This window comes from Bombyx mori, chromosome 9 (genome assembly GCF_030269925.1).
Source record: "Bombyx mori chromosome 9, ASM3026992v2".
In the NCBI taxonomy this organism is placed as follows: Eukaryota; Metazoa; Arthropoda; class Insecta; order Lepidoptera; family Bombycidae; genus Bombyx; species Bombyx mori.
Genome location: NC_085115.1, coordinates 3,978,427 through 4,004,845, shown reverse-complemented (window position 1 = coordinate 4,004,845; position 26,419 = coordinate 3,978,427). Strand labels below are relative to the sequence as shown.

Sequence of the window (26,419 nt, the reverse complement as noted above, 5' to 3'; positions counted from 1 at the left end):
AATATCTACCATCTTAAAGTGTATTTAAAATTTTTATTTACTCGTTCGTGAAAGAAATGTGATGGCATTGTACTTCAAAAGGAATCTGTGATTTAATGACGTCATTAAACTTTCATTAAGACCGTTCGAAATGTACACACCGAGAAGATAGTCGTCGTCGTGGCCTAAAGGATAAGACGTCCGGTGCATTCGTATCGAGCGATGCACCGGTGTTCGAATCTCGCTGGCGGGTACCAATTTTTCTAATGAAATACGTACTCAACAAATGTTCACGATTGACTTCCACGGTGAAGGAATAACATCGTGCAATAAAAATCAAACCCGCAAAATTATAATTTGCGTAATTACTGGTGGTAGGACCTCTTGTGAGTCCGCACGGGTAGGTACCACCACCCTGCCTATTTCTGCCGTGAAGCAGTAATGCGTTTCGGTTTGAAGGGTGGGGCAGCCGTTGTGACTATACTGAGACTTTAGAACTATATCTCAAGGTGTGTGGCGCATTTACGTTTTAGATGTCTATGGGCTCCAGTAACCACTTAACACCAGGTGGGCTGTGAGCTCGTCCACACATCTAAGCAATAAAAAAAAAAAAAAATTTACAAATTTATGTGACGTACAAACAGATTCGCGCTCACGAAATAAACTGCTAAGCGAATGTAAATACAGTTTTATTTAAATATGGCGCGAATAATACGTGAAGTAAAAATTTTGTGCCCCTTTTTACGAAAATTGCGTGGACGGAGGAGTATAAAATTTCCCACACTTATAGAGAATATAGTGAGGGAGTGCACAATGCTAATATTTTTTTTAAATAATGCATAAAAGATACATTATATCAATAAAGAAAACATTACACATACTACCATTTATTTGACAAACACCCATGCATACTTTTATGTTGTCAAACTTAAGAGTATCTATATATTAATACGTAAAGCAAAAACTTTGTATCCCTTTTTACGAAAATTGCTTGGACGGAGGAGTATGAAATTTCCCACACTTATAGAGAATATAGAGAAGAAGTGCAGGATGTTAATTTTTTTTTTATTGTGCATAGAAAATACATTAGGTAAATCAATAAAGAAACCATCACACACACTACCATGTATTTGACACACGTGTACACATATATACTGTTCGTTTATTGTCAAACTTTTGGTTTTTGCTTAAAGTCAATGTCAAATTGAGAATAGGTGAATATTGTTTATCTATAATATTATTTGTCTATAGTGTAGTCTTGGCGAAATCTGTAACTGTAGAAGTATAATAGTTTTTGATAATAAAACCATAATAATGTTCAAACTTTAAATTATAGTCGAATTTCGACTATTGCAGGACCACTAGTTATTATTAAATTTGTGTATTTAATGGCGTATTCTAAGTCCGGACGGGTAGTTGCCACTATCGTGCTTGCTTAAGCAAATGTCTACAAATCTTTTTCACAAATTTTACGCGGTATAAGGAAGCTTCTCCGCTCGCCTCTAGAACAAATAAATCTTGTAACCTACAAAAACGTCTGCGGACCTCGACTAACTGAAAATCAACATTGGCACGACGCTACCCCTTGTTTGTCCATTAGCTGCCCGCTAACTGGACAAATATACGAAAAGAATGACAAAGATACATTGTTGTGTCGTTTAGTCTCCGTAGAACCGCTCTGTAATTCATAAACCAGCGTCTACACAAACTTACCCGCAAATACGTTATTAATTTACGTTAAATTTCTATATTTCATTTTCAGATTGAAGAGAGTAAAATGGATACAAGTTTACGTAAATCATATTATCGATTTTGTGTGTCACATGAAACCAGTTTTTCAGTTTATATTATTATTTTATTAACAATTGAAATAAATCGAACTGGTTGTGTGAAGTTTATTGCTTAACAAAAGTTATTAATTTCTAACAAGTTATAATTTATACAAAACTGAAGCCCTGAAGCTGTTGATTTACGAATAAGCTACCCAAAGCTACCGTAGCAATTTTTTATTATAATTGCCTCGTTATAGACGAAAAACGAAAAATATGCTTTTTAATTTTTTTCCTTATTATTTTGTAGGTTAAAGTAGAATAATAACATTCGCCGTATACTTTACAAAGGTTTACATTTTAAGATTTAAAGAAACTAAGCATAATTTTTTTTTTCAATTATTGATTTATTGATCAGTAACAAAAAAATACATTACAATTGATTAACTTATGCACTCCCGGTACATAATTTAATAAGTTATGCTGACACTGTGAACTAAATTTATTGTTACTTTTAAAATACACGTGATAACTATGTATAAAAACGGTATATAACTGTAGTGCTTGATCGTATTATGTTACAACCAACACACTTAATTAAAACATACAGCCACAAAACTACCTAAAATCAAAAAGAACATTACACATACATACTTCAATCTTCTTCGTTTTCTCTTATTATTTGATAAACGTCAAGCTTTGTTGGTTTACACGTCTTCAGTTTTGGAAATTTGTATATATTTTTTAAGAGAATATTTTTATTTTGGTTAGTTACATAACCAAAAAAATTTTGCTTTATTCATCATTTCAGCCTATCGCCGTCCCCTGCTGAACATAGGCCTCTCCAATAGATTTCCAGTGCGACCGGTCCAATGCCACCTGCATCCAACGAGACCCAGCGCTTTTTACTTGGTCGTCGGTCCATCTAGTAGGTGGCCGTCCCACACTGCGCTTGCCAGTACGTGGTCGCCACTCCAGGATCTTTCTGCCCCATCGACCGTCCTCGTCCTTTGCTTTATTGTTCTACTAATTTTTTCCTTCCGAAAATTTGCATGCGCTGTAATTTCAGATACTTAATATGTTAAAGGGTGACCCCAGCTCCTTGTTATTTGATCAGAAAGAAGTCATTCTACGTAGCAAATCAGACGAGCCATACAGGCTCACGCCTTTCATCGTTACGTTTTGTAAGTTACGACTAATTAAGAGATAACTTTATATTACTATCAGGAGTTCATACCATTGGCCAGTTTTTTTTAAAATTAAAACAGCCACTAAGTGACGTAAGCCCTTCTTGAACTGGCTGTGACAAAGCAGTTTAACCCGATATCTGTTTCACCGTTGAGACGATCTCTGGATAGCCCGTCCACCGAGAAGGCTGTATGGCTAATGATTTACAATCAGATATTCCATCGAGTAGTGGCATAAATTTGTACAAGCTAGCGCTACCACCCTACGGGGCTCTCTTTCGGAGTTGTTTCTAAGAATGGTAATCAGATAATTTGGTGAAAAATCAACCAGTAAAGGCTTGGCGCCTGTTTTAATTCCCTCATAAATCCAACACGTATAGAGATCCAAACAAACATCATCATTAAAAGATGAGTATACAAAAACAGGTATTTTGACTGATTTTTTTGTTGTCTCCGAGAAAAAAAAAAGATCGATGAAAACAAAATTTCTGTCAGACATATAAATATCTTCTTGCCATTCGATATCAAGTAACATGGATGAAGTTTGTTAATGAAAAATGTCGAACGTTGTTTCTATCACATGGACTAATAATACTCGACGATACATCCACTACAAAATAAAAAGAAAACTTCTATTTCTAAAAGTTACAGCACTAAATAGCTAAATTCATTTCTCTTTTAAGGTGAAGGCACTCTGACTTATATAGACATCAAAACCTTCATTGAAATCGGCTTGAAAATAGTCAGATTCACAATGTCACGTGTAACCACCACAGATAAATTAAAAATGCTTGCAATGCTGGATGATGCTGTGAAGTCGTACTGCGAAAAGTATAACGTCACGGCGTGGCCCATAGCAATATCTGTTGATATACCAAACGCTTGTATTCGAACAGGATTATTATCCGAGGTACTTCCGAAATAGCAAAATACAATTCCCAAATTACCATAAGATCTATAGATAATTGATTGTATAGATTCAGCTTAGAATAACATCACTGCTCAATAATAACGATGATTTCTAGGAAATAAATGATGCTCATTTAATTTTGAAAGAAAATATGATAATAGAATTAACTAGTAATGCAAATTATAAAACTAAATGTGATTCAAAAAGGATATACATGGACGATCCGTACACGGTTAAAAAAATAACACCCGGAACGGAAATCTCGATACGCTTCGGGCAGATAGTATTGATATGCACTGAATTAATTGATTCTGAAACTATAGTATGTAAAGTCATAAGAGGAGGCACAATGGGAAGCGAGGCGTTCGTGTGTATTCGCGGCATAAAGCTGGAGAGACCTCCCCTATTGGAAACAGATATGGAATTACTAATGTTTGCGAGAAAGTTTAAGGTTGGAATTTTTAAATGTATTAAAATTTAATTAGCATTGAATTGAAACTTTAAAAACCATTAAAATTTTTGATTAAGAAGAAACGTATGTTGCCACGAAAACGATTTCAATGGTCAAGCAGTGATAATTTTATGGCTCAGTTTTTCAAACAAGTAACTCTGTATTTGATTTAATTTTTCAGGTTGATATAGTAACCTTAAATTCTATACGATATGCAAGAACAGTAAAAAGAACTAGGGAATTCCTTAAGTCAGAAGCATACAATCCGTTGATTATAAGTACTATTTGTGAACAAGAGGGTTTGGATAATTTTGACGAAATTTTAAAGGTTGAAAAATTTATGTAACTGATATAATAATAATGTAAAATGATGTAAGCACACTGTTCTGAACTTCCAATATCTTAGATTCAATGTAAATGTTACTATGCTTTTATCATAGCTAGAGCGGAAAGCTTTTCTTTATTACCCTTGTAGACAGACGAGCATACGACTCACCTAATTGTAAGTTACCGTCGCTCATGGACGACAGCAATGCCAGGGGCACAGCCAGACTACTTTTTACCGAGTTTTAAAAAACTTCCAAGGTAACACCAAAAAATTTTAGTAAGTACAAAAAATCACTTCATAACCTAGTCTATTTTTTAATACATTTATGTTTTAGGCATCTGACGCAATAATATTGGCAAGAGAATTCCTCGCCAGTAATATAGTTAACAAACATCAGATGATCGCAATACAACTAAAACTAAGCGCAAAGTGTCACCAAGTATTTTTTTTTTATTTTAATTCTTATTTTTCTTATTTTTAAGCTCTTATTTAAGCTGTAATAAATACATATTTAATGGTCTCATTTTGTGAACCCTGCTTTTATTAAGCCGACCTTTTGATCTCTAATATGTCGTTTTTAGATGACAAATGCAATAATTGTTGTATTGGCTTTGTAGCCGTTAGCTACTAGACGCTTTATTTACGGAACAAGTATGGATTGGGCGTTCGTCCCGATCAAAGATTTGGCACCCGCAATTTTTTATTTTCCCAATAAAATCTAAGCTCTGTGCTTGTGCACAAATACGTGGTAATGAAATTCCAAACTTTTAGATGGGGAAACCCTTTTTCATATCTGGGAATATACTAGAAGACACAATGCTTAAAGGTGTTATATCAAACTGCGACTTAAACGATATCACTAATGCCGTCTTACAAGGAGCCGGTTTTGTATTGAAAAATTATAAAGATCCAACGAATTTGGTCAAGACAATTAATATTTTGGATTCGGTTTGTCGAGCGGTTGAGCCTTTGTCCAAAACTAATGACTTTTGGAGATTGTCAAACGAAGTTGGTAGAAACTCCTTTTTTTATTATTTTAAGGCTTTTAATTTATAAAATCTTGTAGTCTTGATTCTTACAATATTAAAAGAAATGGTTATATTACAAATGACAACTGCGGAGAACAAATAAATACTTAGCACATCCGTAAGTTTACGTGTTCACCAATTGATTTATCAACTAATTCCAATTACAATTGAAACTATACTGAGACCTTAAAACTTATATCTCAAGGTGGTTTGCGGCGTTTACGTTATAGATGTCTATGGGCTCCGGTAACCACCAGGTGGGTTTTGAGGTCATCCACCCATCTATGCAATAAATAAAAACACATGTGGCACTCGGGGACTGCCGCGGTAAAGCTATTGCATAGCATTTTTTATCAACTTATGCAATTATAATTAGACAATAATAAGTTAATATTAAAACAATAATAAAATAAGACCACGCTATATTTATAAACATTAAAAAAAGTAAAACATTAACTGTCCCCTCCACACTCATAAGATAGACCGTGCGAGAGAGAGATGGGCAGACTTTTCATGATGCGCATACAGTGCGATGTCACGCTGCTTATTCACAAACACAAGCGCAACGTGTGAATGTATTGAACGCGAGCTACATGGTAAGCGGAGTAAGAAGTGTTAGGTTTTATTTTCGTTATTGAATTTCTTGATTCGGTCGCTGCGCTGAAAGCCCTTGATAAAAACTACTATGCAATAGCTTAAAACTTAAAATTAATAAAACTAAACAACAGTGGCAATTTTCTCTTGAGTTAATTACTTTTTTTAGTTCAAAATACCTGTTAACGCAGCCGAAGCTTCTATACTAGCATGTGCATTAATGGCCCAACAAACTCAGTCACTAGTAGTTATAATACCGACTGTAACTGGGAGAACGGCAGTGCATCTGTCCCGGGTAGCTCCTCAAGCAATCATACTAACTGTCAGTACCAATCCAGTTATAGCTAGACAACTCCAATTGTACAGAGGAATCGTCGCTATTATATATGACAGTAAGTTTTGTTGTAATAAATCATCATCAACAAATATTATGTATACTTATGACGATATGCCCATTCACAATGAGATTCTTGCATGTCAAGTTTATGGCAATGAAAAGCAAACCCGAAAAACGTTTACTTCATTGAAATTGACACGTGATTATTCCATCAAAATACTACAAAGTAATGTTAAAGAGAATGTTAAAAAGGTAGAACGCAGTTATAGATCGCTATTTAAAAAAAATGTAGATAAATAATAATATGGTTGATTCACCGTCCTTGTCGAACCCATCGCTTTCGACGAAGGGCTCGACGAGCGAATTAACCCATAGACACAGCCCACTGAGTTTCTCGCCGGATCTTCTCAGTGGGTCGCGTTTCCGATCCGGTGGTAGATTCTGCGAAGCACTGCTCTTGCTAGGGTCAGTGTTAGCAACTCTCCGGTTTGAGCCCCGTGAGCTCACCTACAAACATTAGGGTGAAGCTGAAATAGCCTCTCAAGGCTATCAGCATAGGTAAAAAAAATGGTTGAATAAAGATGAATTCTTATTTTACTCCTGTTACCCAATATAAATTAAATATCTTTTCAATCATCTCAAAATAATTTTCTCATTCGTAGATAAGCCTTTATCTGATTGGTACGACGAAATGAGCGCTCGGGTCCAATTCGCTGTGAGGTTCGGTATCAAACACGATCTCCTCAAGTACGGCTGTACTTACATTTGCTTAAAGAAGTCCACTCCAACCAGCTCGTTTTGTGATAATATTAGTCTGTGGAAAGTAGTCACTGAGGAGACAGAGAAACATAGGTAACTTCTGTTTGTAAAGCCCATCATGATTATTGCTAAATAATTAAAATATACTCATTCGTTAAAACATTACTGCCAGGAAGATTAGCTTTAGTGCCCTTAGAGTTTCGGCTCAAAAAGAAACAAGCAAAAACGATTTGGAAGTAGATACAAGTCAATGTGAAAACCTTCGAAGTCGATACTACTACTATTATGGACCTTTTTTTTTATTACCTGGATGGTTGGACGAGCTCTCAGCCCACCTGTTGTTAAGTGGTTACTGGAGCCCATAGACATCTACAACGTAAATGCGCTACCCACCTTGAGATAATAATATAAGTTCTAAGATCTCGATATAGTTACAACGGCTGCCCCACCCTTCAAACCGAAATGTATTACTGCTTCACGGCAGAAACAGGCAGGGCGGTGGTACCCACCCGCGCGGACTCATAAGAGGTCCTACCACCAGTAAACCTACCTATTTCTGCCTTTTGTTGATTAAGACTATCGATTTACAATATACTATAATACTTTATGTCTCGGAGTCAGCAGCGGTATTTACTTTGTAGTGTCTACAAGCTTCGGTAACCATAAAACCAAGAGAACAAAGAATCCCACTATATATCTTATGGAAAACAAACTCTCTACTATTATTATATATATATATATATTATTTAATAAAATTATTTTCATTTTTAGGATCAAATTTCACCTGACTCATCATTGACCACACTGCTCATCATTTTCACAAATGATTTAAGACTAATCCTTCTTACGGAACGGCACTAAAACAATTGTCAATAATTTTAGAGATCGTTCGTGTTCAGTACAAAAGCCACCGACATAATTTCTATGTTTTATTTTTTGATGTATTTTACAAAGTTTTTCTAGTAATTTCTTAATTATTTTGTAATGGTATAGTTTATTTATTTCTATTTATTAATAGGTTTACCTAATTAATTTCTTTTATGATTAGTGCAAGACTGTTTTGTTATGTACATTTTAATACACTGAATTTGGTCTGAACTGAGTCTCTAATTTCTAACATAATTTTACTATTTCATCTAATACAGTTATCTTCAACATTAGATTTAATTAATACTTAATTGATAATACGTATGAAGTTGAAGTTGCCGTTTTAGAATACTGGCCATTTGGAAAGTAATTTATGTATGGCGGGCCATAAAATCTTAATTCGAAGGAATTTTATTTTACAAAAATGGTCATTTAATTTTTAAATTCAGATTTTTTTGTTCACTGTATTTGTATCTTTTTCATTAATTTGGACATGATAAAAATACGAGTAATTATTTAATATGACGGAACGTTAGGATAGCAATACCGCTGAAACGACTCCCAATATTAATGACGTGTACGGAGAGAACACTACAAACAAATGCTCGACCACCCACAAATAACGTGGTCTGAAAACTTCCAACATGGAAATTTTAATATAAAAAATTAACCCTGTTTTCGCTCGAAAACTAAAGTCAACAACGACGAACTAAAAGTGATAGTGGTAGCCGACGATACTAATTCTACCGTCAAGTTAGCAGCAGCTTTCAAAGTCAGCATCAAAACAATATTAGTACATTTGCGTCCGATTGGCCAAGTAAAAAAACTTTATAAGTAGGTGGTGCCGTATAAACTGAATTATTACCAGCGCGACGAACTGTTGGACGGTTAAATTTGAGGGGATTGGGTTCTGTAGGTGATGAGGGGCTATTTAAAAACACAACTGCTTCATTATAATTATATTGCAGATTGCTTGAACACTTTTACACCATTATACAATTATTATCTTTATATTTTTTTAATGAAACTATTACATGTTTTTCATGCCGTGTCTAGATGAGAAGTAACTGACATTTTCTTACGAGAATACAATGATCTGTTTTTTAAAACATTTAAAATAATTCCAATATTCGAAATCTAATCAAGTGTCAAGTGTTGCCTGCCATTACATTTAATATACAAACTCCAACACGAACGCCTTAAGTTATGCCTTGCGTTGCTTAACAAACAGAATCTAAGGAATTTTGAGCTTCATTGTCACTTTCGATGGAAAATTGATTCTTTTTGATATTCTTAATCGGCTCTTTGGACGTCAACTTGACGATATAGATGACAGATCAAATACTATAATTATAAATTAAATAAATGTCATAATTATATCCACACTGGATATTTTGCTTAAAAAAGCTCACACAGAGAACTACAGTTATCAGGAAATGGAAAATCCAGCGGAATCGGTTTCATTTCGAGACGTTGATTTCAGCAAAACGGAAGTTATATTCCGCTCCCCCTTTGAACATCGAAGAAGTCCAATTTTTGTTACTTTGTGTGAGTATTTTAATTTATTCCGCGTTCGCATTCTCGGCAGCAGGATTACGAGAAAGGTGAAGGTGTGAGTTATTAGCGCTGTTTATTTGAAATGAGAAATATTTACCCCCGTGAGAAGTTTTGTCTGCATTTCAAATTGTTTTTTTTATTTGTTGCTTAGATGGGTAGACGAGCTCACAACTCACCTGGTGTTAAGTGTTTACTGGAGCCCATAGACATCTACAACGTAAATGCGCCACCCACCTTGAGATATAAGTTCTAAGGTCTCAGTATAGTTACAACGGCTGCCCCACCCTACCTATCCGCGCGGACTCACAAGAGTTCCTACCACCAGTAATTACGCGAATTATAATTTTGTGGGTTTGATTTTTATTACACGATGTTATAAATCTTCACCGTGGAAGTCAATCGTGAACATTTGTTGAGTACGTATTTCATTAGAAAAATTGGTACCCGCCTGAGATTCGAACACCGGTGCATTGCTCAACACGAATGCATCGGACGTCTTATCCTTTAGGCCACGAGGACGACAAATGCTCTGAAACGAAGTTGGAATAAGGTTGAAATTCGCGTTACTCTTTATTTCGTTTTCATCAATTATGCCTTTTTTTAATTGGAGTATGTTGGCGAAAAAAAATAGATTCTATGAAATGTTGCTGCATGGAGCGATAGGATGACCGCAAATTGAATAGTATGATCCATTTCAATTCATTTTTACCGCGAACCTCAGAATTGATGTCTGTTTGGATTGTATCAGATACACTACCTAACAATATTGAAATGAATTCAAGTGGCCATAATACCCTAGAATTACAGATGTCCGTCGGCATCGGTAACTAGTTAGCAATAATAGATATAGCTAACTAGCCAAAAGAAAATGAAAATTTTACTTCTTGTCTTAAGATGGTATGCTCGCAAGGGGCTGTAGGGGCGCTTCAATAACCTTATAATGATAATAATAAATTTATATCAAATGAATAGAATCAAATAGATATTATCAACACTAATTAGACTATTTAATTAAAATACCTATTAAAATATAGTTCATGTTTTAATAGTTATTTCTCGACATGTCGTTTTAACATTTTCGTTAATTATCTTTTTTCTCCCCACTCTTCCAACAGCCAATCCCAATACGACATTAGTTGACATACAAAAACTAATGGAAGCCGGAATAAATTTGATCAGATTTAAAATGTCGCACATTACTAAAGAAGATAAGATTCAACTTCTAGCAAAAGTTGATAAAGCTGCAAAAATGTTATCACAAAAACATGGGACTTCAGATTGGCCTGTCGCCACCGCTGTGGAGTTGAAAACTTGTATCATGAAAACTGGGATACTTCAAAATGTAATTTGCGTTCAATAAATTCAATATGTGAATAGTTGTAGGTTGTTGTTAACCACCACTTGATCTAATCCAGAATGAGTTCCAAAAGAAATTGTAATTAGAGTTATGGGCATTGACTTTTGTTGTTTAATTTCCTTGATTAATCTATTGCGAGGAATAGGCAAGCTGATAACAGAAAATGAATTTTTCAAATTGAGAAATAGTCGTTAATTTCCAATACTTTTAATAAAACATGTTTCACCTTTATTTGTCCTCAAATGTTGTCATCATTAGCTTTACTCAAATAGATACTTTAGCTTAACTTTTTATATACTTTTATGTACTTCTTGTACGACTCAAATATCAGTTTTTTTAAAGATTTTATATTGATAACCTCAAAACACTTTTCTCCTCACTCTTCTCACTTAAAGCATGAAGGCAGTAATGACTTGAATAGCGTTAAGACACAGACAGTGTTTTAAAACAATACGAACGTGGTTTCAGAGATATTGTACACAGATCATAAAAAAAAAATGAACGGGTAACATTGATAGGAGGACGAAAGGAGTCACAGGTTATTTTTTTTTTTGAAATAACGTCTACGCTGTCTTAATGCCACTGACTATTTGAAAATCACTTTGAAAAGCTATGTCATTCTGAATTAACTATTTCAAAACAATATTTAAAAAATTCGTTATTTTTTTTTCTTAAATTGGTCCACATTTACAAAAAAAACAATAGACATACAAAAGTTCTTGTTTCAATCAATATCCACCATTTAAAGTTCCATTTTATAAGTTTGCACACCATGTAATGCATGAGGTTGGAGTTAAAATATAAAATTATAGTTTTACTTCGAGAGAGTGAACTTTTTCTTCGGGAAAAAAAACACATTCTCATGGATCGAATTTTATTTTCAGCAACAAGAATACTTACATTTAAAGGAAGGTACGACCGTTACATTGACTTGCGATGTGGAAGATTACAACGCTTGCACAAACCAATATATTTTCGTTGACAATCCATACTTAACGACAGACGTTAATGTCGAGGCGGAAATATCTATAGATCAAGACGAAATAATATTACAATGTAAAATGGTCCTTAATGAAAAGTCAATGAAGTGCATTGTAACCAAAAGCGGGAAATTGGGAAATTTGTGTCAAGTATGTATTAGAGGTGGCCAACATACTCAGCCGTATGTGACCCAAAAGGACTTGCGTATTGTACAATTCGCTATGGAATATCAGGTATTCGGTTAACCTTATCGTTTTTTTTTTTTATTGCTTTGATAGATGAACGAGCTTACAGCCCACCTGGTGTTAAGTGGTTACTGAAGCCCATAGACATCTACAACGTAAATTTATGCGCCACCCACCTCGAGATATAAGTTCTAAGGTCTCAGTATAGTTACAACGGCTACCCCACCCTTCGCACCGAAACGCATTACTGCTTCACGGCGGAAATAGGCGGGGTGGTGGTACCTACCCGTAAAATATTACATAGAACTATTTTTTTTCCTACCTATGCTGATAGCCTTGAGGGGCTATATCAGCTTCTCCTCGACGTGTAGGTGAGCTCACGGGGCTCAAACCACTGGTCCTAGAAAAAGCAGTGCTTCGCAGAATCTACCAACGGATCGGAAACGCGACCCACTGAGAATATCCGAGAACTAGTTGTGAACAGTCGTATGTATCTAAAAACCACAAGCTCTGCGTTATGAGCAATATTTTATCTTCGAGGCTTGAAAACTTTGATGTTTTGCATACTGGAATTAAAAAAACCTCAATAGGCTAAGTTATATTCAAGGTCTAATTGGACTAAACAAATTGATGTCGTTATTTTCAATTGCTGTTGCTTTTCAATTGTAATTGTATTATTTTTATTTTATTTTTTTCTATCTACATTTGATTTTATTTCATTAATGTAATTTCACGAAACATTATTAACTAGGTGGATATGATCATAGTGAATTATTCCCGACACGCGGATTCTATCAAGAAAATAAAAGAGTTTATTGGATGCAAAATAAAGAAACCTATTATCATAGCTGGAATTTGTACCAGGGAAGGTCTGGAGAACATCGATGGCCTCATACGGGTAAAGTCCTATAAATATTCATTAATTTTTCCTTTAAGCTCTATGAGAGTTCACCATCAAAGAGCTCACAAGCAAATCGATATTCTCTACATACTAATATTATTGCATTTATCATACAGTTGCCAAATTAGTCGTTATAAGTCGTCGTGGCCTAAGAGATAAGACGTCCGGTGTATTCGTATTGAGCGATGCACCGGTGTTCGAATCCCAGGCGGGTACTAATTTTTCTAATGAATTACGTACTCAACAAATGTTCACGATTGACTTCCACGGTAAAGGAATGACATCTTGTAATAAAAATAAAACCCGCAAAATTATAATTTGCGTAATTACTGGTGGTAGGAACTCTTGTGAGTCCGCGCGTGTAGGTACTACCGTCCTGCCAATTTCTGCCGTGAAGTAGTAATGCATTTCGGTTTGAAGGGCGGGGCAGTCGTTGAAACTATACTGAGATCTTAGACCTTATATCTCAAGGTGGGTGGCGCATTTACGTTGTAGATGTATATGGGCTCCAATAACCACTTAACCCCAGGTGGGCTGTGAGTTCGTCCACCCATATTGAGAAATAAAATAAATCTGTTGTCTGTAAAGTCGGTTTACTAACAATAGTTGAACGTGACAACGTCATAAGAAAATACGCCTCAGTGCGAAGTAACGCCACATGAGTCATGTTTTTTCGTGCGTGCAGCCGGCTCCATCGTATTATAAGACGTTGTCACGTCAAAAATAAAAAAATAAAAAAAGACTGTAGCTAATTTACTATATAAATTCCCGAATTTTTTTTTGCTTAATACTTTTTTATTTGCCCTTTTAGGCAGACGAGCATCTGGCCCACCTGATGGTGAGTGGTTAACGTCGCCCATGGACGTCAGCAATGGCAAGGATAGAACCAAGCCGCTGCCTACTGAAATGATTGAACGATCTCATCACCCTGGTGTTGATAGTTATCGGAGCCCATAGACATCAGCAGTGTAAATGCCACGACCCACTGTAAGTCCTAGTCCTATTGTACAACGGCGGTCTCACTCTTCAAGCCGGAAGGCTAAAATACTATACAATGTGAATACTACAATACGTTACAACACCTAGCGTACAAATAAATGAACAATTTATAATTAAATTATATATTAATTTCTTATTCAGGAATCAGACGGAATAATGTTGTCACGGGAATATTTGGCTTATGAATTAACTGGAGCTTTGAGTTACAAAATGAATCAAATACAAAAATTTGTAGGAGCGAAATGTCTTAAGGTCCCATGAATTAATTAATTCAATTAAAAACATAGCATTTTAAACAACAGATTCGTCATCTTGACACTGGCTAGCTGTGAATATTGTTTTAATTATCTTGAGCCAACTTAAAGTTATCCGGTAGTTAAGCGGTTAACTGTATCCACCTAAACCACAGCATGAATGTATGGACGATTACGTTTCTTCGCAGACATGAGAAATTTCAGATACATCCAGCCCTTGAAACAGATATAAATAATTCATTCCTTCGTAACAATAATAGTCTAGGAGGGACTCGAGTTATATTTAAGTAGAAGTAATAATAAGTAATATTGAAATTTTATCGTCATGAAAAACATTGCTTTTATGATTACTTTAGTATTTTTGGGAAAAATCAATAAACTGTTCCATTATCTTAATCAATAATAAACGACAGAATTCACCCTTCAATTATCAAATTCGATGAACGAAAAAAATTCATATATGTGTTCAAAAGAAATTGAATTAAAATTTTAAAAATATATAAAAAGTAACTCGGATATGGAAATTCAAATTTATAGAAACATTCTAATAAAAATATTCCTTCGAGCTCATTTCATTCAATACTTACAAAGAAATAGATTGAATTAATTATTTAAAACATAAATGACTTCATATTTTATATTCGATTCCTTTGTGACCTATTCCAGCAGAATGTTTTTGTAAATATACATTTTGTAAATACGTTCTACGTACGTTTTGTTTTGTAAATAATAATATATATGTATTTATGTCTGTTTGAAGGTAGGTAAACCATTCTATATATCTGGTGGGATATTTCGCCAAGCGCTCACAAACGGTAAGCTGTGCGATCATGATGTATCTGACGTAACAAACGCTGTTCTGGACGGCGTGGTTGGCTTCGTTCTGAGAGAATGCGACAATGCAGACACCCTACTCTATGTGGTTAACTCATTGAGTGATCTTTGTCGTTCTGTGGAACCTCTTGTTAATGTACGCAGTGAATTCTGGAGAATGCTGGAAGAGGTTCGTTCGTTTGAAGGTTCTTATTTTGAAGTACGACAATCTATATCTATATATAAAAATGAATTGCTGTTCGTTAGTCTCGTTAAAACTCGAGAACGGCTGGACTGATTTGGTTAATTTTGGTCTTGAATTATTTGTGTAGGTCCAGAGAAGGTTTAAAAGATAGATAAATATGTAAATGCTCGGAATTAAATAAAAATAACAATTTTGTTTTCCCTTTAATGTGTCCCCCCGTCGGACGGATTCCTTCTGTTTGTTTTAAGTTTATTTTATACAAAAGTTTAGGTCTTTTATTTATCGATTGAGGCACTACGAAGTCTGCCGGGTCAGCTAATGTATAATTTGTGACTGCTAAGCTAAAATGTAACAATTACACGCCATTCAACAGAGTCGTCGAAGTCGTCGTGGCCTAAGAGTAAGACGTCCAGTGCGTTCGTATGTAGAGATACACCAGTATTCGAATCCCGCAGGCGGGTACCAATTTTTCTAATGAACTAGGTACTTAACAAATGTTCACGATTGACTTCCACGGTGAAGGACTAACATCGTGTAATTAAAACCAAACCCGCAAAATTATAATTTGCGTAATTACTGGTGATAGAACCTCTTGTGAGTCCGCACGGGTAGGTTTTTTTTTTTTTTTTTTCGGGCCGGGGGCCGAACCTCCTACGAGGTCCCCGCGCCTAGGGGGCGCGCGGGGTATGTGAGACTCAACGATCTGCAGGTGTTGAGAGCAGATCGCGGGCCCAAGGATTTTAGGGCCCACCCACTAAACGACTCCCCTGCACTCTTACACCCGACGTCCGATCTCCGTCCGGGGTCAGAACCCGTTCAGAGTAGGGGGGTTCCCGCGGTCAACACTACAACCAGACACGCGGCGCCACCCCGAGGACGCCCGACCGACGGGTCGTCGAGGCGATAGTCGACGACCAACGACGTCGGTCTCCGCGGTACGGCGGCCCTACCAGGCCGCCCGGGCGGTGCCGCTGGTGTTCCGGGATACCCCGCTGGGCCAGAACCAGCCTGCCGGGTCGGAACGCGATACACCGCCGACCGGGTTGCTCTTCAACAGTATGTTCGGCGACGACAGCGACGACGAAAATGCGGACCGCATCGCAGTCCGCAGCCGCCGACGCGCCGTCCCGTCCTCCTGGTGCCAGCGCGCTAGAGTGACGGTAGCGTGCGGCGCAGCCTCAACCCCCTTAGGTCGCCCCGTGACCATCACCGGGAGGAGACTGCCTCCTCATAGGGGCTGGAGCTGGACAAACGCCCTCCTCCGAACCCCGGCTCGACGGCGGCGGCACGGCGCCGAGAGGGAAGAAGAGCTCTCCCTCTCCCGTTCCGCCGCCTCCTTCTGCGAGATGGTGGACTCGCAGAAGTCGAGCATCGCCTGCCAGGACTCGTCGCTGCCGAGCATCGTAGCCACGACGGTCGGAAGCGACAAGTCCGGTCCTATTTTTGCAACGAGGACGCGGCGCTGCTCCGCGAAAGCGGTGCAGTACGCGAGCGTGTGCTCCGCCGTGTCCTCGTTGCAGCCACTGCAGTGGTGACACTTCGGCGTCGGCTCCCTCCGGGCGACGAGGTGCAGGTAGCGACCGAAACAGCCGTGTCCCGTGAGCACCTGCGTCGCTCGGAAGGTGAGACGTCCTCGGTCGCGATTCACCCAGTCCGAGAGGACCGGGCGGATCGCCTCGACAGTCCGTCGCCCGTAGGTGGGGTCCGCCAGGCGGCGAGACCACGCCTCGAGCACGGCACGCCGAGATTGAAGTTTCCGCGCTCGAACTTCCGCCGCGCCGGGACGCGGCTCCCCCCTGGAGCGGAGATCGCATCGCCACGCGTAATCCGCAGCGAGCGCCTCCGCTTCTAGGTCCCAGGGAGGCGTCCCAGCTAGCACGCACGCCGCCTCAAACGAGACGGTGCGGTATCCACGAACCGCCCTGACCGCAATCGCGCGCTGCGGACGTCGCAACGCCGCAACGTTGTCACGGGTCAGGGCGTGGCACCACACGGGAGCCCCGTACAGTGCCATCGACCGCACCACCCCCGTGTAGAGGCGACGCACTACCACGTCAGGCCCCCCGACGTTCGGCAACAGCCGACTCAGCGAGCCGGCAGCCGCCATCAGTCGGGGACCTAATCTTTCAAAGTGAGCGCGGAAGCTCCAACGACCGTCCAGTACGAGACCGAGGTACCGCAACCCGGTTGCCTCGATCTCGACGCGAACGCCTCCGATCACGAGGTGGGCCCCCTGAGGCGGCGCTCTCCGGGCCCCGTGAAACAACAGGGCCTGGGATTTATCAAGCGCCACCTCCAGACCCAACCGTCGGATCCTGCCGATGACGAAGGCCACCCCCGCGCAGGAAAGACGGGCAGACTCTCGCAAGTCCCTCCCCCGGGCCACGACCAAAGTGTCGTCCGCGTAGCAAACTACGCTCAGACCCGGGAGAGGAGTGCTTAGGGTGCCACGCAAGACCCAGTCGTAGCCGATGTTCCACAAGAGAGGGCCAAGGACCGACCCCTGTGGAACACCGCGCTGGACGGGGAAGCGGAGCACCGTCCCACCGTGCCCGGTGCACACGACCGACCTATCCTCGAGGTAGGACCCGATCAGCCGACGGAGATACGCAGGGACGCCGTGATACTGCAGCGCCCCCGCGATCACCGACCAGGGCAGGGTGTTGAACGCATTGGCGATGTCCAGGGACACCGCCAGTGCAACCCCGCCCCGGCTGACAGCCTCATCAGAGAGGGCGCGCACGCGCATCACCGCGTCAATGGTCGAGCGGCCCTCCCTGAATCCGAACTGCTCCGCTGACAGATCAGGACCCACTCCCGTCAGGTGCTGGACGATGCGGGCGGCCACCACTCGCTCGAGCAGTTTTCCCGCCTCGTCCAGCAACACGATGGGACGATACCCCGCAGGTGAGTCCGCAGGGCGTCCCTCCTTCCTTAGCAGAACAAGTCTGCCCGTCTTCCACTGCTTTGGAAACCGCCCCGACTCGAGGCAGGCTTCAAAGAGCCGCACGAGCCGGTCCCCAAGGGCACCGAAGGCCAAATCCCAAACCCGACCGTGAACACCGTCAGGGCCGGGGGCCGCGTCTTTCCTCCGCATCCTCGACACGGCCGCACGCATCTCCTGCTCCGATATGCTCGGAGGGACCACCTCAGCAGGGGCATCACCGCTCGCGTCAAGGCGTGGCGGCACGCCCATGAAGGGGGGCTCAAAGTCCCTCTCCATCCGCGGGAATAGCCCGGAGACAATATCCCGCAGCTGCTGAGGCTGGAGACGCTCCGTCACCGGGAGCGCCCACGGTCGCAATTTCTTGCGTACCGTCTGGTACGGGCGCCCCCAGGGATCCTGATCGAGCGTCTCCAGGAGCGTCTTCATGCTCTGAGACTTGGCCTCGCCGATGGCCCGCCGCAGAGCCTCCTGCTTCTCACGGCAGTCGGCATGTAAGCGGGCCGCCACCTCCGCGAAATCCATACCGCGAAGACGGCGACGGCGGTGGCGGGCGTTTCGGCGGCGTGCCCGCACGCACTCCTCTCTGAGGAGTGCGATCTCGGGCGTCCACCAATACGCACCGCCACGTGGGGCGCGGCCACTGACCCGGGGCATCGCAGCATCGCAGACGCGACGCATCGTACCCCGGAACCAATCGGCCTCCGACTCCACGTCCACTAGACGCGCGGGCATGGGCGCCCACGCGGCCACTGTGGCCGCCTCCACCGCGAGCACCTTATTCAGGCGCTTCAGTGCCCATCGTGGGAATGATCGGGGAGCGCTACGCGGGAGCTCCTCCTCACCGCGGGCGTCTTCGGCCGGCGCATTCAACAAAGTGGAAACGGAGAGCTCAAATCGAACAAACCGATGGTCCGAGAGCGTCTCCGCCCCCTCGAGAACACGCCAGCCACGGACACGGCGTGCGGCGGACGGAGACGCGAACGACACGTCCACGTGTGATTCCCCGTTCCACCGCACGCAGGTCGCGACCGAACCTCTGTTCAGAAGACAGAGACCGGTCGCGAAAGCCCACTCCGACAGGAACTCGCCGCGCGAGTCCGTGCGGGGGGAGCCCCACGCTGTACATTTAGCGTTGAGGTCCCCCGCCAGTATCACCGGGCGAGACTCGAAGCGATGAACCAACGCCTCGAGCCCACCCAGGAACCGTTCGAACTCAGCGAGACTCCTGTTCGGAGAGAAGTACACCCCGATCACGACGGTTTCATTGACCCTAACTACGACGTACCCGGATCCCCTGGCCACCATTCCAAGGGGGGGTAGCGCCGCTGACTGTCGCATCACGATCGCCACGGAGCCATCAACATCTCCGGCCCAGGAATCCTCCCGGTCGGGAGGTACGAAGTATGGCTCCGCAACGATCGCGATGTCGATGAACCACTCCGCCATGGTGTGGACGAGGAGATCCTGCGCCCTGGCGGAGTGGTTCACGTTGGCTTGGAGGAAGCGATGGACGTGATCCATTATTGAGGTGTCACGTCCATCGCTCCCTCGTCTTCCGTCCCACCTTGCGGCCCGACGGCCGCGGCGGGAACTGACTGGCCGGCTGCTTTACACGCAGCCGGCTCTTCCTCTGCTATCTTCTTCTTTTTCCCGCCACGCCTCCTCTTTGTGGAGGAGGGGGCGGAAAGACAGGCCGGGCCCCCAGCCCGATGATCGGCCCGCCGCTTCGCCGCGTCGCATAGCACGCAGTGTGGCGCGGCGGCTGCGCAGGAGACCGCTTTGTGTCCTGGCTGGCCGCAGCGGAAACAAAGCCCGCTGCGGTCCACGGCCGATGGGCACCTGGCGAGGCCGTGCCCGGTGCCGAAGCACCGGAGGCATCGCCAGGGGCGGGCCTTCTGTAACTGCACGTGGGCCATCACCCAGCCCACGCGCAGCCTCCCTGGTGAGTCGGCGGGCCGACCTTGTGGAGGCGTAGCCAGGAGCGTGGCCGCCTGCATAGGGCAACGCGCCCACGCAGTGAAGGCTCCAGAGTAAGAGCTTCGCAGCTCTCCCACCCTGACCTGCGTGAGGGTGCAATTGCCCTGCGATGCAATGGCAGCGGCCACTTCCTCCTTTGTGGCGCATTCATCCAGGCCCGTCACTTTGACTTCTGCCATTTTGACGGGCCTGTCTATACGCACCACTTCTGGGTCCGGTAGGATTTCACGGAGCCGGGTTGCTAGCTTATCCGCGGCCGCACTGGTGTTGGCACCAGGACACTCCAGCAACCGGGCCCCGTTGGCGGTGTGCCGGACTCGGAGGCCACCCTCCACGCCCATAGCATCCACGTCGACGCTAGCGCGCGCCCGGGCCATGACCTCCCCATAGGTGAGGCCCTTTTCCTTGGCAGCCGGCAGCAGCTCCAATACGACAGCCGCCGACCGCGGAGCGCGCGGTTTTCTTGCCTTGCGCCCTCCCTTTCTTTTCCCTTCAGTTGCTGCTCGACCCACTACCTGGGGAGCCTTGACTGTCGGGACGGGACGGGGGTTAGGTACGTCTTGCGCCCTCCTTCGACCCCGCTTCACTACCGTCGTCCAGGCTGCGTCCATGTTGGACGGGGCGGGAGGCAATGGACGGGGCTGGGGGTGTTGCGCTGGCTGGGCGGCATTCACACACCCCTTTGGATTGTTGCGGCTTCTGCCAGGCCCCGCCTTCGCAGGCTGGGGCGGGACAGAAGCAGCAGCCTGAGGCCTCGCAGGCTGGGCGGGTATTCGTCGCCCAGCAGTCTTGGACCGTGTAGCCAGTTTGGCCGCAGTGGCGTTCGCGGGCGCCGGTGCAGCCGCGGTCTTAGGCGTTAGTGATACCTGCGCTGGCTGCTCGTGTGCCAGCGGTGGCCTCGCACGCACCACTGTAGAGGTGCGAGCCTCAAGAATGGTGGGGAAACCGAACTGCCCCGCTGTCTCCTTACACCATCAATGGCCACACGCATTGCGGCCATCTCCTCCCGCAACTTTACACTCTCCGCCCGAAGCTCTGCATTCTCACTCTGAACGCAGGCGTACAAAGCCTGTAGGCTCTCCAGCTGCGACCGCAGGCCAGCTGTTTCCTCCGTGGCCGTGCGCTGGAGAAATGCCTCTAGGAGCCTACCCATGGCAGTGACCACGGAATTCAGGGCATGCACGTACGTGCCCTTTAAGGAGCCTGATTTGCTCGCCACCTTGGAGACAATATCCAGAGAGATATCGAAGATTTTGTGCAGGTCAGTGGGTTCAGTCTCCATAAGGGAGCGGCACAACCGCTCAACCTCTCCCTCCCTGACTCGTTCGGCCTTCCCACAACGGGTTCTCCCGCCTCGCAGCGAGCCGGCTGCCAATCCGCCGCAGGTTATCCGAACATCCTGTTCTTTGGCGGACGACGCCGCAACAGTCGCCGGTCCTTCCTCGACCGCCAAAAACTTGGCGGGCGCGGGTTCAATTTCCGAGGAGTCGGAGGGAGCGGAAGTCACTGGTCGCTTGACCGTCTTCCGCTTCCTCCGAGTTTTCGCATCAGCGTTGGCTCTGCTGGCGAGCCGTCCGGTAGTATTCCGGAGCAAAAGCGGCGACTCTCGACCACTCGACGCGTAGCCCCTCGCAGAGCTTCGCGTCGAGCGCAGTGAGAGTGCACTGTCGCAACGCTCAGGGTGCACGAATAGATCGTTTTCGCGGCTCGTGCTGCCGCCTCCTTCCTCTAGGCAATTGTTGCCCCCCCCAGAATACGAGGGGCAGCGTGCCTCCGATTGCTCGGAGGCACGGAGGGATTCTCCTCCCGCTGAGCGGGAGGTACCCTCCTGGGGTAATACTGTTTCGCAATTGTCCATGTTCATTTTTTTTTCCTTTCTTATTTAACCAGGGGTGAGGTCCCCTGGGATCAGGTGATGCCCTCGGGACTGGACTCCCTCCAGCCATTCATCCCTTCGCCGGGCATCGGAGCTTGGGATTGGGGTATTTTTTATAGAGGTTTACGTCCTCGCGACCCCGTGCCTTGCGGCAGCGGCCACCGCCCCCCACTCAGTGAGGATTACGGGTTGGTCGGCAGCCCACCGGGTGCACAGGGCAACTCGGCAGACCACCGCCCGACGCTCGAAACGAGCGACCACGAAGCCACGCCGGCGAACCGGTACCCCCCATATCTGGGGGGCGTTCCCCTGTAGCCGAAGCCGGGGACATAGCAACCAGCGGTCAGCAGCTGCGAAAATGCAGCGCTGACTCACTTCCACGATTACGGGGCACAGGGTGCCACCGCTCACGGCAGGCCGGCGAACCAGTGCCGTCGGAAGCTGCGATCTCCAGAAGGAGCACTCTTCACTTAGTGAAGAGTGTGGAGAGCGCAGTCCTTCCACTCCTCCTAGTGCTGATTTTGGTCCGCGTCATCCGATCTCTTTCGTTGCAAAGCCTATCTAAGCTATCCTAAACCTAACCCTAAACCTAGGACCTTAACCTACATCTAACCTAATCATATACCTAGGACCTTAATCTACATCTAAACCTAACCCTATACCTAGGACCTAAACCTAAGAATCCTTGCAACGAAAAAGATCGGACGATACCTCTGGGAATGTCGCCCAGAGGATCCCGTTATCCGCCACCTACGGACGCGCCACGGTGGAAGTCCAGCAAAACTCCCCCACAGACGGAGCCCCCGGCCACGCAGAGTGCGCACCGGGGGGCCCGCCCAGGTCCCGGGACGGGTAGGTACCACAACCCCGCCTATTTCTGCGGTGAAGCAGTAATTCGTTTCGGTTTGAAGGGTGGGGTGGCCGTTGTAACTATACTGAGACCTTAGAACTTATTTCTCAAGGTGGGCGGCGGCATTTACCTTGTAGATGTATATGGGCTCCAGTAATCACTTAACACCAGGTGGGCTGTGAGCTTGTGTACCCACTTAAGCTATAAAAAAAGTCGATACATTTGGATAAGGTCAAAACTATAAGCTGATGAATGCAGAGTTAAAAATTTTAAAACAGACGGTAAATTTTTCTCTACAGTTAAAAATTCCAACAAATGCAGCAGAAGCAGCCGCATTGGCTTGTGTCGCTCTAGCTAATCACACCAACGCCGGTGCTATAATATTGCCGACGGTCTCTGGAAGGACGGCCAAGTCTCTGCTTTGGATACGACCTAACTGTGTCGTTATCACTGTCAGTAATAAAACGAGTACAATACGCTTATTGTCCACCTATCGCTGTGTGGTCTCACTTATGTATAATGGTAAAAATGGATTATAAATTTTTAAACGATTTCTTTTAATTTTATAAAACAATCCAAATTCGTCTTCATAATGCTTTCAGTTGTGTTCAAAAAAAAACCAAATGTAATTAAAAAAGAAACTATATCGCTCTCGCGGTACATGCTTCATTTATTTATTTAATCTCTATATATAAAAATGAATTGCTGTTCGTTAGTCTCGCTAAAACTCGAGAACGGCTGGACAGATTCAGCTAATTTGTTTTAAGTTTGTTTTAAGTTTATTTTATACAAAAGCTTAGGTCTTTTATTTATCGATTGAGGCACTACGAAGTCTGCTGGGTCAGCTGGTTATGAATATAAATGAATCACGACAAAAAAGGAACAATTTGAATGGTAAAAATAAAGAGTGCTTATCACAGACAGGCTTAGACAGATTTAGTTCCTTCAAAATACAAAGAAATATGAATATCATCAATTATCTTAGTTGTCTTGTTCCGTGTTAATCCGAAATTATTATACTCGAAACTGAAAAATCCTCTTCAATCCACCAAAATCTTCGAAAAAATTATACTTATACTAGCGACCCGCCCTCGCTTCGCTTCGGAAACTATAATTTATTATTGATTTCTCCACTATGTAATGGATATTATTATACATATAAACCTTCCTCTTCATTCACTCTATCTATTAAAAAAAACCGCATCCAAATCTATTGCGTAGTTTTAAAGATTTAAGCATACATATAGACAGACAGATATAGGGACAGAGAAAGCGACTTTGTTTTATACTATGTAGTGATATCTACAGATTATGAATCAATAACACAAGATGAATAAAAACACCCAGGAATTTATCTTCATAATATTTACAAATCAATATTATCAGAGTAATGGAATGTACATATCCTATCAGTTCGGTGAAAATATTTACTTTTCTGATACAAATTTCACTGTCGACTGATTTGTCCTTTTCTGCAAATCTAATTTATTCGTGCTTTCAGGAAAATGATGGCGATAGTACCGGAATATTTTATTTATATTGAATGATTTTTACTAGTGTTTTCTTCAGTTTTTGCAACTTTTAACTGCGTTTATTATTTTCCATGTTCGTGGCCACGAAAACTAAAGTATTCGAAACTTTGTAAATAATATAATAGCATTAAGACAGTTTCCATGGTATTAACAACTTTACCGTTGTCATTCGTCAACATTTGAACATTAAGCTTACTAATGCCAAAAGTAATTTTAATCATAAGGTTGTATTGTAATTTTTCTTGTCACCTGAAGCCACCACCATTCCACAGATTAAAATATTGTTTCGCCGCGTAAATGAAAAAATTTACAGTATTCACCATGATTATATTCATATTACCTCACAATTAAAATTACATATTATCTGTGTGCTTAGTACGAGTTTTTTAACTTCTTGATCGCGTGAAAGTTAACTCAAATTTGTATGGAGTTGAAACAGCGCCCCCCGCGGCAAACGAATGGAAGCTATTCCAACTCCATACAAATTCCAAGAAGTTAATAAACTCGCACTAAGCACACTGTAGTATTATGTACCATTCATTCACTCACTTTCGATCAGATTCTTCCTATTCGTACACTCTTGACAGAGTGGTCGTGGTCATGCATCAGTCGGATCCTGCGATACCGATGCTCTCGCGATGCGACGCCATGTGGCACGATGTTTCGCAGATCAGATATACTCAGAAATATAAATGTTCTATAAGAATAGGTGAAGATTAAGATTATTCAAACTCAGATAATGTGATTTTTTTTTTTTTTTTTGAAGTGAAACTTCTTTATCGACGTAGGGAGGAAAAAATGTATGTAACGTTTTTCGGTTACGCGCCATTTTAATATCTTCCGTTATGCGCAATTTATTTTAATTCTATTTAGTTTGTTATCAACAGATATCGCTGCACGTAAATTGAACAATTCCTGAATCGCGGTGACGAGACGTTACATAGTTGATAGACGTTCTCGTATTTCTCTTGCTAAATCATACCTACCTGGCGTCGGGATACCGTGATCATGCAGGCGGTTCCCCGGGGTGCGGCTGCTCCATTGCACTGCAGAGTGGTTGACCCTTGCGATTATTTTTATATTTTATAAGTTTCACTTCTACCGTGTATGACTTGCACATATACACATCTTTTTTTTTCAGATACACCCCATACGAACTGGTCAATTGAAATGGAAAGAAGAACGAATTTCGCATTAGAACACGCCGTTAAGAAAGGGTGGCTCAGGTTTAAGGACATTTACATAATATTACAGAAGTATTCGGATGTGAGCTCATTCTGTGACGTCATTAAAGTTAGCAGCGTCAACATTTATAAAAAAACAATGGTCGAGTAAGTAAATTGTAATTGAGTTTTATTTTTTTTATTGCCCCTGTAGGCAGACGAGCGCACGGCCCACCTGATGGTGAGTGGTTACCGTCGCCTATGGACTTCAGCAATGCCAGGGACAGAGCCAAGCCGCTGCCTACCGCTTAATACTCTCCACAAGCCTCGTTTAAAGAAGGACATGTCATAGCGCTCGGGAAACACCGTGGAGGGGAGCTCATTCCATAGCCGGATGCTACGTGGCAAAAAATACCTCTGGAAACGCACTGAGTATTAAATTAAATTGTGTTATAATAGATCTGTAGTAGAATCAGGCAGTGACTACATACAAAATGTTAAATACTTTATTTACAATTTAAATTTCAGATGTGATGACTATGAAGCAATTTAATTCTCATATTTTCGTAGCTTTTTAAGAATGTTTAACGAATTAATAAAATGTTATACTTTA

General features: G+C 43.0%; 2 protein-coding genes across 4 annotated transcripts; both read left to right on the top strand.

Annotated features, from left to right (window-relative positions):
* The first annotated feature begins 2,390 nt into the window (after positions 1-2,390).
* Positions 2,391-8,440, top strand: LOC101742086 (pyruvate kinase). The gene is made up of 10 exons (XM_062670041.1): positions 2,391-2,514; positions 2,818-2,932; positions 3,619-3,845; positions 3,961-4,296; positions 4,478-4,624; positions 4,959-5,063; positions 5,396-5,632; positions 6,416-6,638; positions 7,246-7,435; positions 8,114-8,440. The coding sequence occupies exons 2-10, from the start codon at positions 2,827-2,829 to the stop codon at positions 8,139-8,141; spliced, it is 1,599 nt and encodes a 532-aa protein (XP_062526025.1). The 5' UTR covers positions 2,391-2,514; positions 2,818-2,826; the 3' UTR covers positions 8,142-8,440.
* A 678-nt stretch (positions 8,441-9,118) lies between these two features.
* On the top strand, positions 9,119-26,419 carry LOC134198699 (pyruvate kinase PKM-like). Of its 3 annotated transcripts, XM_062670037.1 has the most exons (9): positions 9,120-9,757; positions 10,882-11,108; positions 12,008-12,337; positions 13,041-13,187; positions 14,331-14,441; positions 15,204-15,446; positions 23,411-23,633; positions 25,785-25,974; positions 26,335-26,419. In XM_062670037.1, the coding sequence occupies exons 1-9, from the start codon at positions 9,646-9,648 to the stop codon at positions 26,357-26,359; spliced, it is 1,608 nt and encodes a 535-aa protein (XP_062526021.1). In that variant the 5' UTR covers positions 9,120-9,645; the 3' UTR covers positions 26,360-26,419. The 3 variants fall into 3 exon arrangements, with proteins under 3 accessions (XP_062526022.1, XP_062526021.1, XP_062526024.1); XM_062670038.1 differs by lacking the exon at positions 15,204-15,446 and having other exon boundaries at positions 9,119-9,757; XM_062670040.1 differs by lacking the exons at positions 9,120-9,757; positions 10,882-11,108 and adding an exon at positions 11,756-11,909.